Source organism: Acyrthosiphon pisum, chromosome A2 (assembly GCF_005508785.2).
Source record: "Acyrthosiphon pisum isolate AL4f chromosome A2, pea_aphid_22Mar2018_4r6ur, whole genome shotgun sequence".
Lineage (NCBI taxonomy): Eukaryota > Metazoa > Arthropoda > Insecta > Hemiptera > Aphididae > Acyrthosiphon > Acyrthosiphon pisum.
The window spans coordinates 114,917,567-114,933,728 of NC_042495.1; the positions used below are offsets into that span (position 1 = coordinate 114,917,567).

Sequence of the window (16,162 nt, forward strand, 5' to 3'; positions counted from 1 at the left end):
TTTTTGAATTACAACAAAATAAGAAAATCGCTACACGAGAAATCGAATATCCAATATCCCAATGTTGTAAAAATTTGAATTTCAAACGCTCATAAAAATTTAATTTGACTTGCCGGTAGACATTTCTTTTTTTACAAAGATAGATAATCTTATAAGCAATCTTGTATTACATCTTAAAATTTAAGATTTAAAGAGAAAATTTTTTATGAATTCTTAACTCAAAATAATTTGCTAATTTTCGTGATTTTTCCATATTTTCTCAATTTTTGAACTTTAAATGCTTATAAAAAAACTGTCATAAAGGATTTTTAATATTTTTCAAATGTCAATGTAACAATATAGTAGGAGCTTTATATAAAATGTTTAAGTATTTTTACCCAACAAATAAAGTTTTATTAACATTTGTAGAAAAAAAAACTAATAAAATAGGAAACTGAAAATGTCCCTAAACAGTTCAAAACAAATCATAATATTTTGAAAATTTTATAGTGTATAGAAAATTTAAATATAAACAACCAGTGAAAATTGTATGTACCTATCTAAGGTCATTTGTTTTAAAGTTACACCAAAAAGCAAATTCAATTTTGCGTAAAAATTCCCGTTTTTCCTTAATTTTTATTTTGTTTTTCAGGGCGCTATGAAAATTACTGGGAATTTTGGCCTCCTTAATGCACCAAAAATATTCACTTTCCTATCGAACAAGATACTGAAGTTGAAAATCGAAGCATTATTTCGACTACTTATCGCATACATAGACACAAAAAAATAAAAATTAAAAATTAAAAATTAAAAATAAAAAAATAAAAAAAACACACATCATTGTAAAATCAATACATTCATCGCTCCGATCAGAATCTAAAATCTAAAAATTATATATTAAAAAACCTAGAATAACTATTTTAGTTATCTTGTTATGATTGTATAATATTATTCGTGGGTACTTGAAACTTCTAAAGTATAATATTATATATATATATATATATATATGATAGTATCACGGTTTGTTGTTGATGTATAACGCGTTATAAGTATAGGTACCCAATGGATATTGTGATATGATTAATTTGGAATTTATTATAGGTACCAATTTTTTTTTAATACCATAGATAGGTATATAACATGTCTTATACCTAGACTGACACACCGTCTCCGCTCAGAACGGTTTTTCTTATACAATTATATTTTATCATTGAATTCAAATTTAATACCATCCATTATACAGTGACCCACTTATAATCTACTGTACAGCAGAGCGACATCCACTTACCCACCTTCTTTTATTTGAAAAAATTATGTACAGTGGCGGATTCAGGGGAGGGGCACATGCCCCCTGTCAATTTTCTATCGACAATTTTTTTTATGCAACTACGAGTATAAAAGAAAATTTCAGTTTATAAGAATAATATCTACTACCAACTATTAATTATTATTTATTATAATCATTATTTCTTAAAAATGATAGTAAGTATATATGTATTATTAATTAAAATCAAAATTATACAATTTATATGTGCCCCTCTATATCAAAATATCAAAGATCTGCCCTTGATTATGTAATATGTACAATGATTAATAATAAAATAATATTGAATAATAATAATTTATAAAATGTACATAAGCTCAAGAATGTTTCTATACATATTACAAATATAATTCTATAAAGTATAAATGTATAAGTAAGTATATTATGATGTAGAGGTATATACAGCTATGAAGACTGAGTATTGAAGTAAAATAGGGCGTACGAAATCGTGTTAAACTTATCAACTTATAATGTAAGTACCTAAATTCGAAAAATAAGAGTATAAAAATATGTTAGATATATTATATTATATAAGATTTATAAAGTTGACATAGATGAAATTGATATCGAAGTGGAATACCGTTCATTATGTCTAGTTTACCCAGTGCTCGAATTGGGAAAAATTAAGTAGAGGAGCTCAATCTAACGATTTAAAAACTGCGTTCCAAGGGCGCAATTATTCAACACAGGCCATACAAAAAATAGTAGGGGTACGCAAAAAAAAAATAAAAATAGTAGGGGAGCTCCGTCCCCCTGCGCACCCCCCCAATTCGAGCACTGAGTTTACCAACAAATCTATAACAAAACTATTGAAACTGGAGTAACTGCCATGGACCTTTAAAATTAAATAAAGTACCTATTAAAGTTCATATGATATCACGATACATTGTTTCTTTGTATCCAAATTTATATACTTTGTATAAAATATTGTATACACTTCCAGTCAGCAGTGCAACCAGGGCCGGGTTGGTATATATCGGCCCATCGAGATTTTCACTTCTATATTTTCATACTCAGTGGCCCAAAATTACGTCTGTAATTATTACGAGCTTATAGGTGGACAATCATATTTTAACATGAATTTATTTTCACTCACACTCACAGGACCGGCCCAATTTTCTCGGTAGCTCGCCTGACCAATCCGGCCCTGAGTGCAACTGCAGAAAGTAGTTTTAGCCGTCTATACAACTTCTCAAAACATGCCTTCGCTCAACTATAACTGAAGACCGGCTATCAAATTTGGCCATATTGAGCATAGAAAGCAACATAGCTCAAAGCATTTATTTTGATAACGTAATAAGTACATTTGCACTAATGAAAAAGCGCAGAAAATTATTGTAATGTTTTCATAAGCGTGCGCACAGCGCACAGAGGGGGGGTGGGCCGTGGCCCACCCTGCGAGACGTCCCGAAATTTGTATACATGGTAATACATGATTTAAACATTACGATTTTTGATTTGTTTAAATCATAGAACATTAATTAGGCAGGTGAAAAATAACATTGATAATCAATGATAATAAATTAAATGTCTTTAAAAATAAAATTGATAACATATGACCATTACAGATTGCGAAATTGTATTTATTTAAAATTTAAAACCGTGTTACAATTAAAATATTTCTTATTTAATTTTTAAAAAATATGTATCTGTTTTTTATCATATGAATGATTTGTGCCTTAAATAGTGGGTGATTACGAGTAGGTAAATTAAAGTATGTAACATTTAAATTGTTTCTTTTGGCCTGGCACTCAATGTGTTAATTAAATATAGCTTTACTACTAAAGTTTGTAAGTAAATTTTACATTTTACTTAAAAATTTATTATGACTCATGTTATATAGTTATATTGAATGTTGGTATCAAAATGTGATGCAAATAACTATCGCGAACGCATATTAGGCGACTTTGTAATACCTAGTTGGTTGATGTTTCTACACAGTGGTCTCTCGTAAGTCGTAAGTAAGGCAGACCCACAGTTCTAAAATCATGGGTACACCACTGGTATAACATGAAAAATTTTACGTTCAGAATACTCCATTTTACCAAGTTGTTTTAAATATTCGAGTGATTTGATTTATAATCAAATTTGAGGATAAAAATATTCTAATGATCTTATCCTGAGTACCCTTTTTTCTATTTCAATCTTAAAACAAGTTTAAAATTTTTAAAATGATATATTTTGCAATAAAAAATCACAACTAGATATTTAGCTTCAAGATTGAAATTATAAAAAACCTACGGAGAGGAGGTCTAAAATATAATATTTTTACCTTTAAATTGAATAAAAAATCAACTCATTATAATATTTAGCTTCAAGATTGAAATTATAAAAAACCTACGGAGAGGAGGTCTAAAATATAATATTTTTACCTTTAAATTGAATAAAAAATCAACTCATTATAATATTTAAAATAACAGTAAAATGGATAATTCTGGACATAAAATTTGCTGTTATTCGTGAGTAAAACGAAGACGGAGATAATACTCATCAAGGTACTTACGACTTGAAACATACTTTTAAAAATTCATTTATATATTATAATAAGCAATTTAAAATCATATGCTTATATTCAATAACCTAGTTTAAAATTTAAATCTAAAGTTTCCCCCTCATCGGGGCTTGTATGGCTCTTTATTTATGTAGGTAACCTTTATTGTACGAAATGTTCATATTATAATGTATAATATAGGTACCTATTATTATATATTTATTATTTCCCTAAAATAGTGGTCAGTGACATATCACATATACTTAATATATCAATATCATACCTACCAATCAAACACGCGCATTTACAGACAGGTTACTTCTATATAGGGGCGCATATAGGACCAGTGGCGCCTAACACGTACTTCAGGTGTTTCAATTGAATTTTAAAATTGGGTGGTGGGTTAAATAGAATTGACTTCAGTCTTAAAAGTAATCTTAAAGTAGGTAACTAAATGCTAATGGATGCCTATACGTATATGGATATCAAATTACCAACAATGACCAACTCAAAGAAATGCACATTAGGTATTTTATGAATTTTATTATTATAATATTCAACTACCCGCAGTCTGCACTATACGTAGAGACGTAGAGACGTAGAGTAGTCCGAAAGAATAAAAACCGAAAAACAAGTGCCTGCGAATACGAATAGTTTATAATATTACCTATAATTACACGTACATAATGTCGTGTATAACAATATAACATGCGTGTAGTGGTCAAAATGAGACTAGGTATCGAACAATGACCGTAAAGAAAATCATAGTTTTAGAGTTATAAAATATTTAAATATGGGAAACTATATAGTCTATAATAGTTATTGGTATATCTATATCCGTTATTATAATGTATACAATATACCTACTTAATACATTATACATATACATAGGTACCTAATACCATTGATTATAGATATTTTGTACAATATATTATATAATATTATCATTGTGTATAATCAATGGTAATACATAAATGGTATATTATGGTGTACAACTGTATAAGTAAGATAGGTACCTTGTCGATCAATACGTAGGTATTATAATATGGCGTCTGATATAGGTATGATTCGCGTGTACAAAAATACCATGCAGTGCATGACGTGTACCTGGTCTACCTATAGGCAGGGTAATATACAATGTTGAACCCATTTTTATATTATAACAGTGCTTTTATATTTTCACATTTTTGTTAAATATTTTGAATTTTACATTCTGTAGTCATTGTACCTACCTAAACTCTTGTATTTAATAGTAGCTGCGTATCTAGATTTTTTTCAGGGGGGGGGGGGAGAATAAAAATTTTAATAGATATATTCAGTATACAAATATTATATTCATATTGTTATATAGGTACATATTGTATTGAGTACAAAATTTAGTCTCCAGAGGAGGATATAAACCCCATACCATTCCCACCTCATAGATACGCAACTGGTACTTAATACATAATACATATCATTACACTTATACATTTATACTTGATAAATTTAGGTATTTATTATAATAGTTATTCGTTATTAAAGTTTAGATAAGATGAGAAATAATTTATATATAATTATAAGCGCCACGCACCATATACCTATAAAGCAGTAAGCCGTGGCGGGTGGTGGTTTAATCTTTTTACGTGCTCGTCGTGCTCCTCTACCAAACTTTTAAAGCTTGAGTAGATATAAACTTATAATTAATAATTAACTGTAATCGGAATTTGACTAAAACTATATCCTATCATAGGAACTTATTTTTAAAAATATTTATAATTAAAATTAACAAGGTTAGGTATAACCTTGTGTAGGTACCTACATAAAAAAAAGTTACCCATTCAATTAGAAATAAATAAACCTTAATAATTTAGTTAACTATATATTATTATATGATGATAAATTGTAAAAGCCCCGTAGCCCGTACATGCATGTCGCATGATAAGGACAATAATTAATATATATGCACAACCGCACGGGTCGACCACTCGAGGCTCTGATCAGTCAGACGTCAGTTGCAATTTATTATTATCGCGTCTGTACTAGTGAAGTTGCGCCGGATGTTTGTAAGTTAATATTAAAGTGACGTTAATTAATATTTTTGTCATAAAGCGTTAATTGTTTTTTGCCTTTATAAGTTAAAAATATTAATACAAGTTTATTTGGATTTAGTTTTTAACTTGTAATTTGTTAAGCTCTGATTGCACATATAGGTAGATACCCATTATATATATTACCTATATGATTTTTCTTCTATATATATGATGCAATTGTAATACACATACATGAATGCATAATGAATATATTATCTATATATATATATATATATAATGCATACAATTCCTACCACAATTTGTACCAAAATTATACAAACAGATACAGACATGCTGCAATGTAAGGACTTTTTGTAAATCATATTATTTTATTATTAATCATGTCAAAATTAAATAATTCTTAACTATGTATAATAATAATTTTATACTATACTCTTATTCTTCGGATAAGTCGTTAAGGTAATTAATATATACTTATTATTTATCAAACTTCATTGTTTTCACGAATATAATAAAATATAGCACCTACCTACGCCAACCTATATCTAATATTAACTAATATTGTATTTTATGTATAGATATCATATCTACATCGAAATATTCGATATAATATTACGACATATGAATAATAAATCTTATACGTCATATACGTCATTATATTATACTTAAGTTTTTAGCTATAGGTAGGTACCTATTTGTATATACATAATGTTAGGTGACGATCGTTAGGCTCGAGCCGATTGCTTACCACATTTACTATCTTTTTCTGAATAGGGGTGGGAGGTATATATATGTGGATAGAAGTCTTATGGTAAAAAAAATATCGTATTGTATATTATAACTTATACGGTAGAGCTATATATAAGAATATGCAGTAATAACAAATTATCGTTTTGAAAACATTTTAATAGTGGGGGGTTGAACCCGGAACCTCCCCCACCACGAATGTACACTATAGCGTTATATATGCATATACGTATGTCCTCACGCGTTAGGTGTGTGTGCATAACTATATATATATATATGCTTACGTGTATATGTAATTATATCCACATCATTGGTTTATATATTATTGGAATGATGAAATATATGAAAAAAAACGTCGTTTCATAAATAAATGTATATTCAATTTAATATAGACGAATATATTATTTTATAACTGGTTGTGAGACTGGCCGGTTCGTTATGGAGGGAGTTACGTGTTTTTTGTACCTATTGGAATATCTGCACGGCATGGTGTATAATATACTTATATTATATAGGTATTGTTTATTATGTATATGTACCTATGACTGCGGCTAAAGCAGAATATCGCAAATCATTTTCATTATTATTATTATTATTATTATTATTATTATTTTATCAAGATTGGAATTTCAAACGATTTACGGGATCCTTGATTGAATAATCGTGTACCGATAGGTAGCAGGTAAATCCAAATAATATAACGTCCTACTCTTACATGTGATACCTATACAAGAATACAAAATATAATTTTATTATAACCATTAGTATTATATAGGTATCTAGTCAACGTAGCATGAGCAGCAAATTGTAATATTATTACTGTAGTCTGCGTAGAGTAAAAATCATTTACGCTTTCGAGTTTCGATAGGATTGTAATAATATGTAATATAATAATATAATATACGATAATATAATGTGTACCTACGTACGTGTATAATATTATACACATTGTGATGCTTATAAATGTCTATACTGCCTACACTACTGTCTATTTTTGTTTTTTATTATTATTAAGATAAATTTTTTTACTAAAGAGGTAGGTAACGTTTTTTAAAAAATTGTTGACAACCAGACAACATAATATAATATATTTTTAATGCCCTAATCAAAAGTCAAATTCTTTTCTGGAAACGTTGATGTATATAATTATATAAATATCGAATATAATAATATTACCTAAATAATTTGTTATAAGTTATGACTTAGTAGTTTACTAGATACTATAGTACCTAATAAATATAGGTAGGTATACGGTACGGCCGTACGGGTACCTACCTAATTAAAATAGCCGACGCAATGTATCGCAAGTTACACTATTAGTGTATCGTTAATCTAAATGTTGAAAACTTAAATATTCAATATTTTTAAACATTAAGCGTTTTGAGAAAAGTATTATTCAGCTGTTTCTGATTATATATATCTATAAATACAAATATATAGGTTATTGACTTGTCATTAAAATATAATTAAAAACCACTGATAAACAATAATTTTTTTATTAACGTAGTGCGTTATAAAATATACACCTCAACCAAGCTATAAACATAAAAATAATTTTTATAAAAATAAAAAACGTACTTGGATAATAAATGTTGTTATTTAAATGTTTCACTCTGTATAATATTCTGTTTAATATATTGTTATAGTGTTATATCGCTTAGAAAGGGTGGCTCGTTGATGGAAAGATACATTAAGATTACAAAATTATATTTATGTAAAAATATAATAGGTACGCTAATCCCTATACGGCTATATATGATGCATTCATGCATAATTATTTAAGAGACTGTCATTTGTTTTCTCTCTCTGGATCACACGCAACATAGACAAAATGCATTTACGCAAAATCATTTTTTCTATGTGTTTAAGTAATCTTAGAGTAAAGTTAACCACGACAAAAAAGATAGAGAATAATACTTTTAAGGGAACATATCGATTTGTCTAAATAATGTCTCAAAACAATTTAAACATCATTTAAATTTACAACATTTTTTTATTTATTTTGAAAATCGAATATAAAGTCAAATAATAATAAAATATAAAATCGATATGTCATTCCCTCAAAAATATTATTCTCTATTTTTTTTGTAATAGGTGACTTTATTCTAAGATTACTCAAACACATAGAAAAAATGATTTTGCGTAAATGCGTTTTGTCTATGTTGCGCGTGGGCCAGAGAGAGAAAACAAATAGTGCGCTGACATCATCTTAATACATTTTACGTATAGGTATATTTTAACTCCAATTACGTCGCCGGACGAGATAATATATCAATTGAAGGGGTCAATGGATGAAGGTGTTAACTGACACATTTTCAAAAATGTATTTTATCGCATGAATAAAGGAATTCCGAAGTATATAATGTTATAAACATTGTATCACAATTTGATAAGGTTTTATTAAGTGGTAACCAATAATAATTGTGGTTACCAACGTGTTATAAGAAGAATTGATCATTAGTTGTAATGGATAAAAGTGGTAGTGTATGTTAACTTGAACAATTTCAAAATGTCGGTTAACACCTTTATCCATCGACCCCTTCAATTATATTATAAGATAATGTTTATTTTATTCTGTATAAACTATAAACTATATTAAGTATAATAATATATAAATAATTATAAATATTAAAATATGTATTATATGTTATAAATACACGCGTGGACATGATATAGGTCCTTGACTCCCGAATTAATATGCGCAGAACTGTTCACCAAACATACTTCAATATTCTATACTACGCAGAGTACAGGTGATACACCAAATATGGTCACCCCCGATTTATTCTTTACTAATTAATTAACTTAAATATACTATTATAAAAACCATATTTTCAAATTGTTGATATTTTTTGTAGGTACTATAGGTAATCGGTATCTACTAAGGGAGTGAATCCACAGTTATACAAACTTCTGTTTATAAAATGACAACCCCCAACCTTTTATTAAAATGTTTATATTATAAAGTATAAGGCTATAATAAAAATTGTTTTAGAAAAATATGAAGTATACATAGATCTAATATTGAATCTAGTATTTATTATACTTGGACCATTTTTACAAATTATTTATGTTGATAGATTAATATTAATTACCAACATTTTTACATCAATATAGCCCACATATCTGCCAACAGTGGCAGAAAGGAGGCAGTTTCAGGAGGAAAGGTTAGGGGTTATATCCACCCATTGTCTTTCTTTTGCTGACCTACAGAAAACAACTTCTTAGTTATTACAGCTGTTTTAGAGTCATTACTTTTTATGAATTATTAATTTTATTCGTTGTGTAAAAAAACTTGAAAATGTAATACAACTATACAAGGCTCCTAATATATTTTTACAATGCCATTTGAAAAATATTGAGAATTTTGTTAAAATTGTTTTAAGTTCAAATCTTGACAAAATACGTAAAAATCACAAATATTTTCAACTTATTTTGAGTTAGAAATTTATAAAAATTTTGTGTTTAAATCTAAGATTTTAAAATGTAGTACAAGATTACTCTTAAGTTTGCTTACTTTTATAAAAAAAAATTTCTACCGGAGTCGAATTTAATTTTTTTAAATTGTTACAGCATCAACATCAAATGAAATGTTTATAAGTGTTTAAAGTTCATATTTTCAAAAGAATGGATATTTAGGTACTTGATTTCTCATGTAGCGATTTTCTTATTTGGTTGTAATACAAAGGCGAATAACTGTAAATACACTAAAATTTCACTGAATGTTTATATTTTCATTTTTTATACACCATACAATTTTGAAAATAGTTTGACTCGTGTTGGGCTGTTTAAAAAAAATTTTCAATTTACAATTTTCTAAGTTTTTCTTTTTAGAAATGTCAATAAACCTGTATTTGTTATTAATATAAATTATAAATTATTTTATTCACAATAATATCATCAATTAAAATACTTAGTACTTATTAGTTAGTAATATCATAGGCTGGGCTGAGTGCTGGCCGTCTTGGCTCAGAATAATTTTCTATATTATAATAATGGTATATATTATTTTATTTAAAATTTAACACAATCCATTACATCGAACCCACTTGTACAGCTGTAAACTACTGTATAAACAGAGCGACACCCACTTGCCCACCTTTGCCATAATATTGTATATTATGTTCTATTATTTGTGTTATTTTTTGTATATTGTCATATACATTTATCATATTACTGATATACAAGTATACAATAATAAGGGGGATTAACTAGTACATACCTCTTAATAGCCCGGGAATCATCTAATACTTAAAGTAAGTCTCGCGGGAATCAACTCAATAACAGTGAATCACATAAAGTTAAATAACTGAAACACAACTCGTTTCCGGTAAATAATTCAAAGTCGAAAAGCGAGGGTTCTGAAACACAAAATTTTGTGTCGTCACAGGATACTCATACATAGTGAAAAAAAAATCAAGAATTTAAAAATATGGTGTTTTAATAGGTATAAAACTATAAAAGTATTATTTGGGAATTCCAAGATTCAGATTTTGAATAACTGCATTATTTATGAAAAAGGCGTATCACTCATCTTGGTGAATTACTAGGTATGTATATATGTTTATGGCATCTATCTCTAATATTTTGTTTTTGGGATTTTTAAGCCCCTGCTTTATGTGGCGTATTATACCTTATACCTAAAGGTAGGTATACTGCCATCACCTATGGGTAGTATATAACGACGGTTATATATACAGCTATTATTCGATTATTTTGGGGGATTCATGGGGTACCTTACCGTATACGGAATAAAATAATAATACTCACCCCTGTACATTATTGCGTAAACGTGCAACGTGTAGCTCCCAGCTCAAACACCTGGTCACCACCACCGGCTGATCACCCCACCGCACGTTAAAGGCAAGAAATTTAAATAAAGAAAGAAACGATTCCATTTCATTTTCATACTATATACCAGTGGTTTTCAAACTTTTATTAAACATGGAACATCGTGCTCTTCGAAAAATTGTCACGGCACACTGACCTTTTTTTTTGTACTAAATAGTTGGACGAACAAAATTTTTTTGAATTTTAATTATATATACATTTAATTAGAAATGTGTGCTTGATGGGTTAATACATTTGTATCAATTATATATTTATAATTTTATTCTTGGACGAATAGTTAACATTTTAACATTTTTCAGAAGACCCCGACACCCAGTTTAAAAACCACTTCTATATTCATATACGGTCCTCACTCCTCAGTAAATCGTTTTCGGTTTTTATTGTTTTTGTTCTGGGCTCGATTTCCCCGTAACGTTTTGACGAGTTGAAGCCTAAAGGGAGCTCTAGAACGGTAACACGACCTACAATCTAGGCGCATACCGATTTTTATTGCACATGTGTCACATAAGTAGTATCACAGAACAAGTTTATCGGGCCTTGTGGATTGCTACAACAGGAATTAGGAAATGGATAGTTGTAACTTGAAGTTTGAAACCAAACCGAGCAGCAGGACATTTACCTTTTGTGCTGTTGACTTAACGATGCATATTGCATTTATGGGGTAGTATACTGTATATTATGCTATGGTCTATTATAAGAAAAGAAAGAATACTATTATCGTTTCGACCACTATAATACTTCTAAAACAAATAAATAAAAAATAATGTGTACGAGTACGAGTACCTTCATACCTACTTATATTTAGGCATTGGCGCTAATAGGGGGGAATTAATCCCCCCCATATGTCGGTTAAGTCCTCCCAGTTCAAAATCTAGTAATTAGTACTCATTTTTATATTCTGTGGTACTAAGCAATATGGCCTATGGGAAGGGGGGCTTGAGTCCCCCCCAAAAAATTTAGTCAATTTCCGCCTACGTATTTAGGATTCTTGTGATCGAGGGTTAAATGTTTTTGTTTTTAAACTTGCATAATCTCATCCTGCAGCCATAAAATCGTAAAATATCACAATAATAATAAGTCTAACTTGTTGATATCAAATAAATGAACCCTATACTACCTCTCTCACCAACATATCCTGATTTGGGAAACAGGGAAAACGCTGTGTACTGCAAGATAATAATATTATAAATTATAACCCTTAATTACAATTGAAAGGACGGACGTTGGCGGTCTTCAACGCATTAGTGAAATATTATGTTTAGTACCAGTAGTAATAAGTGGTTGTGGCACTGTGGTAGTAATCGACGGTAGGACCAGTGGCAGTGGTAGCGGAAGGTAATCACAAAAAACGGTGTTGCGCCAATGCAAGCAGCTGCTTGGCAGTAGTTGTAAGCTCTATGTTGCGCGACGTCGTCTATGGAGCAATCGGCGGCCGTCATAGACATCGTACGTCCGTGACGTCACTACTACTGCGGGAGGCCCAGGTGTGTATGCGTATCAGCACGGCGGTCCCGTGTGCACCTGGTATCTCGCACCATTACCACCAGCAGCTATCGAAGTAGTGTAATACAACTCGTATTATAATAGTAGTCTACTAGTCTCGTAATCTTTTCCCTATGCGTACATGTCCGCGACCGTCGCTGGTGCGATTATGATTCGTTTGTAGATGTAATAATAATAATAATTATAGTAATAGTAATAATAATAATAATAATAATAATAAAAAATTAAAAAATTTTTTTTCCGAAAAGAAATCATTTTCCTCTCTCTATCGACGACGACTACACGACGTGACGACGCCGACCGCGTACCGTGAACGCGCCCGCAAACAGTCGCCAGTCGCCACGACAGATCGGCCGCGATGTCCGCTTTGACCGCCGGGGTGCAATATAGTCTGTCGTCGAACCAGAACAATGGCCTCATGCCCAAGCAGAGGACGGGCAAGAACAAAACGCTGTTCTTCGTCAAGCTGACCGATTCCTGTCTGAAGGCCGTCGAGGATTACCTGCGGTGCTGTCAACAGGTAAGAAGACCTAAGTACCTACCGACCTTTTCGCGAGCTCCGCGAAGATCTTTTCACTTGGCGATCTTCGTTCTCGCTGCTTGTGGTGCCCCTACGTCCTCTCGGTCGTCGCCTACGCGATTTCTCTTGCGCTCTTTCCGCGCGACTCGTTTCCCTCCGGCCACGTCCGCACATCCAATCGACGTCGGTTCTCCGATTTTTTTGGAACAGCCGCCCAGAATACCAACTCGCACCACTTGCTCCGAGTAGGCACCTTCCTCCTAGGTCCCGATTTTTCGTCATCCATTACAAGGTCTTCAATTTTAATCGACCTGCTCGACTTTTAAATCGATTTCAGACATCAGCACACACCTTGCACTTTTTTCTTCATTGTTCACTGTCAAAGTTAATTTTTACAATCTTCAGAGTTTGGCTAGATAAGGTGTCCAACAATCTATTAATTTGAGCATTGGGCCAACGGCTGTCCATTATTTCTGAGCTTAGATGTATCTCATTGTTTCAAACAGCTGGTTTTCAATATTGTCCACATATTGATGTTGTAAACTCGTATCACTCAAATCTGCTGTCTGCTGTTGTAGAAGAATCCTTACTAGAATAACATTTATATTTACCATCCAATTTTTGTGGCATAATGTAGGTACATACAAATTGTCACTATTTTCAATTTTTTATCTATTGATATTGAAATTCTAGAAATAAATTTGGATTACCTAGGTATTTTATTTAATCTTGTTGATGCAACACATTTAATTAGGTCTGTATTTTCGTTAGAATTGATACTTATTTTTCAATAACTTTAAATTTTAATTGAAATAAAATTTATTATTTAATAAAAATTTATTAATACTTATATTATAGATACAAACAAATTACTACCTACCTACTAAGTTGCATAGTATAGGTACTAACATATTTTGAAAATCAGTAAAATTTTACTAGCTCATCCAACTAAAGTAGGTACTAGTACATTTTTAAACTTATACCATTTCTAGTGTTAATAATATTTGTTAATTAAAAACAAGTCACAGATAAGTACGCGTATTTCCTGGATATTTGTGTACAATATTGTAACACAGTACCTCTTAAATCATTTTACGGCTAAGTTCTTCTGGTTTATAATTTTAAGTGAATTTTAATTTGTATTATTTTAATATTAGTACCTAATTGAGTAGTTCAATACCTTAAGAGAAGCACTGAGAAAACCAAAGTGAAAACAGTTCCCTTGTCATTGTTAGTTCTTAACAGAAAAAAAATGTAGGCAGTTCAATACTTTTATGCCAAAAAAAACATTGTTGATTGAGTTTGCAAAATGTTTGCCAATAGAAAGATTTAAAACATAATTTGTCTAAGAATATAATTGTTGCTTTTTTGGTCTAAATAAGATTCTTTGTGCTATCTTCTGACCTTCTCAAATGATTATGTAACAAACATTTTACAATCATCACTAGGTGTATGAATTATTTTTAATGTTTGAATAAAAGTACTTGGTTTTAATTATAGCAATATATTGTTTCAATAGTCTAGTAGGTAGGTTATTTTCAATAATATTACCTATTTTTATGAAATTTAATTTATATAGTACCTACATAATAAAAAGCATTTGACAACAGTACTAACAACCCCCGTAATCAAATGTTGCAAATTCTTGAAAAAAGATATCCCTTGAGATATCTTTATGCACAAATGCTCAAATATATTATATACTTTTGGATTGTACCTCGATAAAACTAAATTTCCTTTAGAAGAGTATACTAAATCTTTCATAAATTATTATTTATTGTAGGTACCTAGAGGTAATTACAATAATTATTTGCTACATGAGTGTTTATTAACTAGGTAGTGTAGTCAAATAAAAATACACATATCATTACCTAGGTACCTATTTACTAATTAGGTGTTGAAAAAGTAGTTACATTTATCTATCTCGGTAGTGTAATGAAATTTTCATGATCATTTATTTTAAATTAGGTATACAAAATATTTAGAACTATACTTTCTTGAATTTTAAATATGTACCTAGAATCTATCTGTAAACATAAGCTTAAAAAGTTAAGAATTTTTTTATTTGTGAAAATTCAATCAAATCCACTTCAAAAATATTAAAATTGACTGTTACCTAAATAAAAAATTAATAAAAAAAAATGCAATGTATGTACTTGTTTTCCATCTGCTATCATCCCATTCACAAAAAAATCAAATTAAAATGGTATGATGACTAATTGATTTTTCAATTCTAATGATTGATAGCTCTCAAAAAAAACATAATAATATATCATCTCATATAATCTATATCAATTATACTAACAGTAAAAAAATAAAATTCTTATGAATTGTTTATGGTTGGTAAAAATGATTTTAGAATCAAATGTTATTATTCTCTTATTGTATAAATTGTGTGAATAAAAAATATATTTGTTTCTATGTATAATATAAAATAAGGGAAATGATAGTTTTAGGTTGAGATGGTGAGGACGGGTGGGTACTTGATATATTTTTTTGAAATTGAGATATTATATTACATTCAATATTTGCAAACTATGGTTTAGTTAATCTTGAACCTCACTGCTTACGCAACTGATTTTATGTAGGTATAAGTTATTGTATTTTAACTATTTTTTAAATAAATTGTTTAGTAGGTATTATACAGTGAGGAGAACCACTTAAAGTAATCATGTTGGTACAAAGTGTTTTAATTCTATTAATAGATGTACACT

At 29.7% G+C, this 16,162-nt stretch overlaps 1 protein-coding gene across 1 annotated transcript in view; it reads left to right on the forward strand.

Annotated features, from left to right (window-relative positions):
• The first annotated feature begins 12,811 nt into the window (after positions 1–12,811).
• LOC100164603 (RNA polymerase II elongation factor ELL) overlaps positions 12,812–16,162 on the forward strand; it is a 13,505-nt gene continuing 10,154 nt past the window's right edge. The window contains exons 1-2 of the mRNA XM_008189452.3: positions 12,812–13,093; positions 13,177–13,448. Of these exons, the coding sequence (XP_008187674.1) occupies positions 13,287–13,448 (162 nt within the window). The 5' untranslated portion in view covers positions 12,812–13,093; positions 13,177–13,286. The remainder of the gene's footprint in view (positions 13,094–13,176; positions 13,449–16,162) is intronic.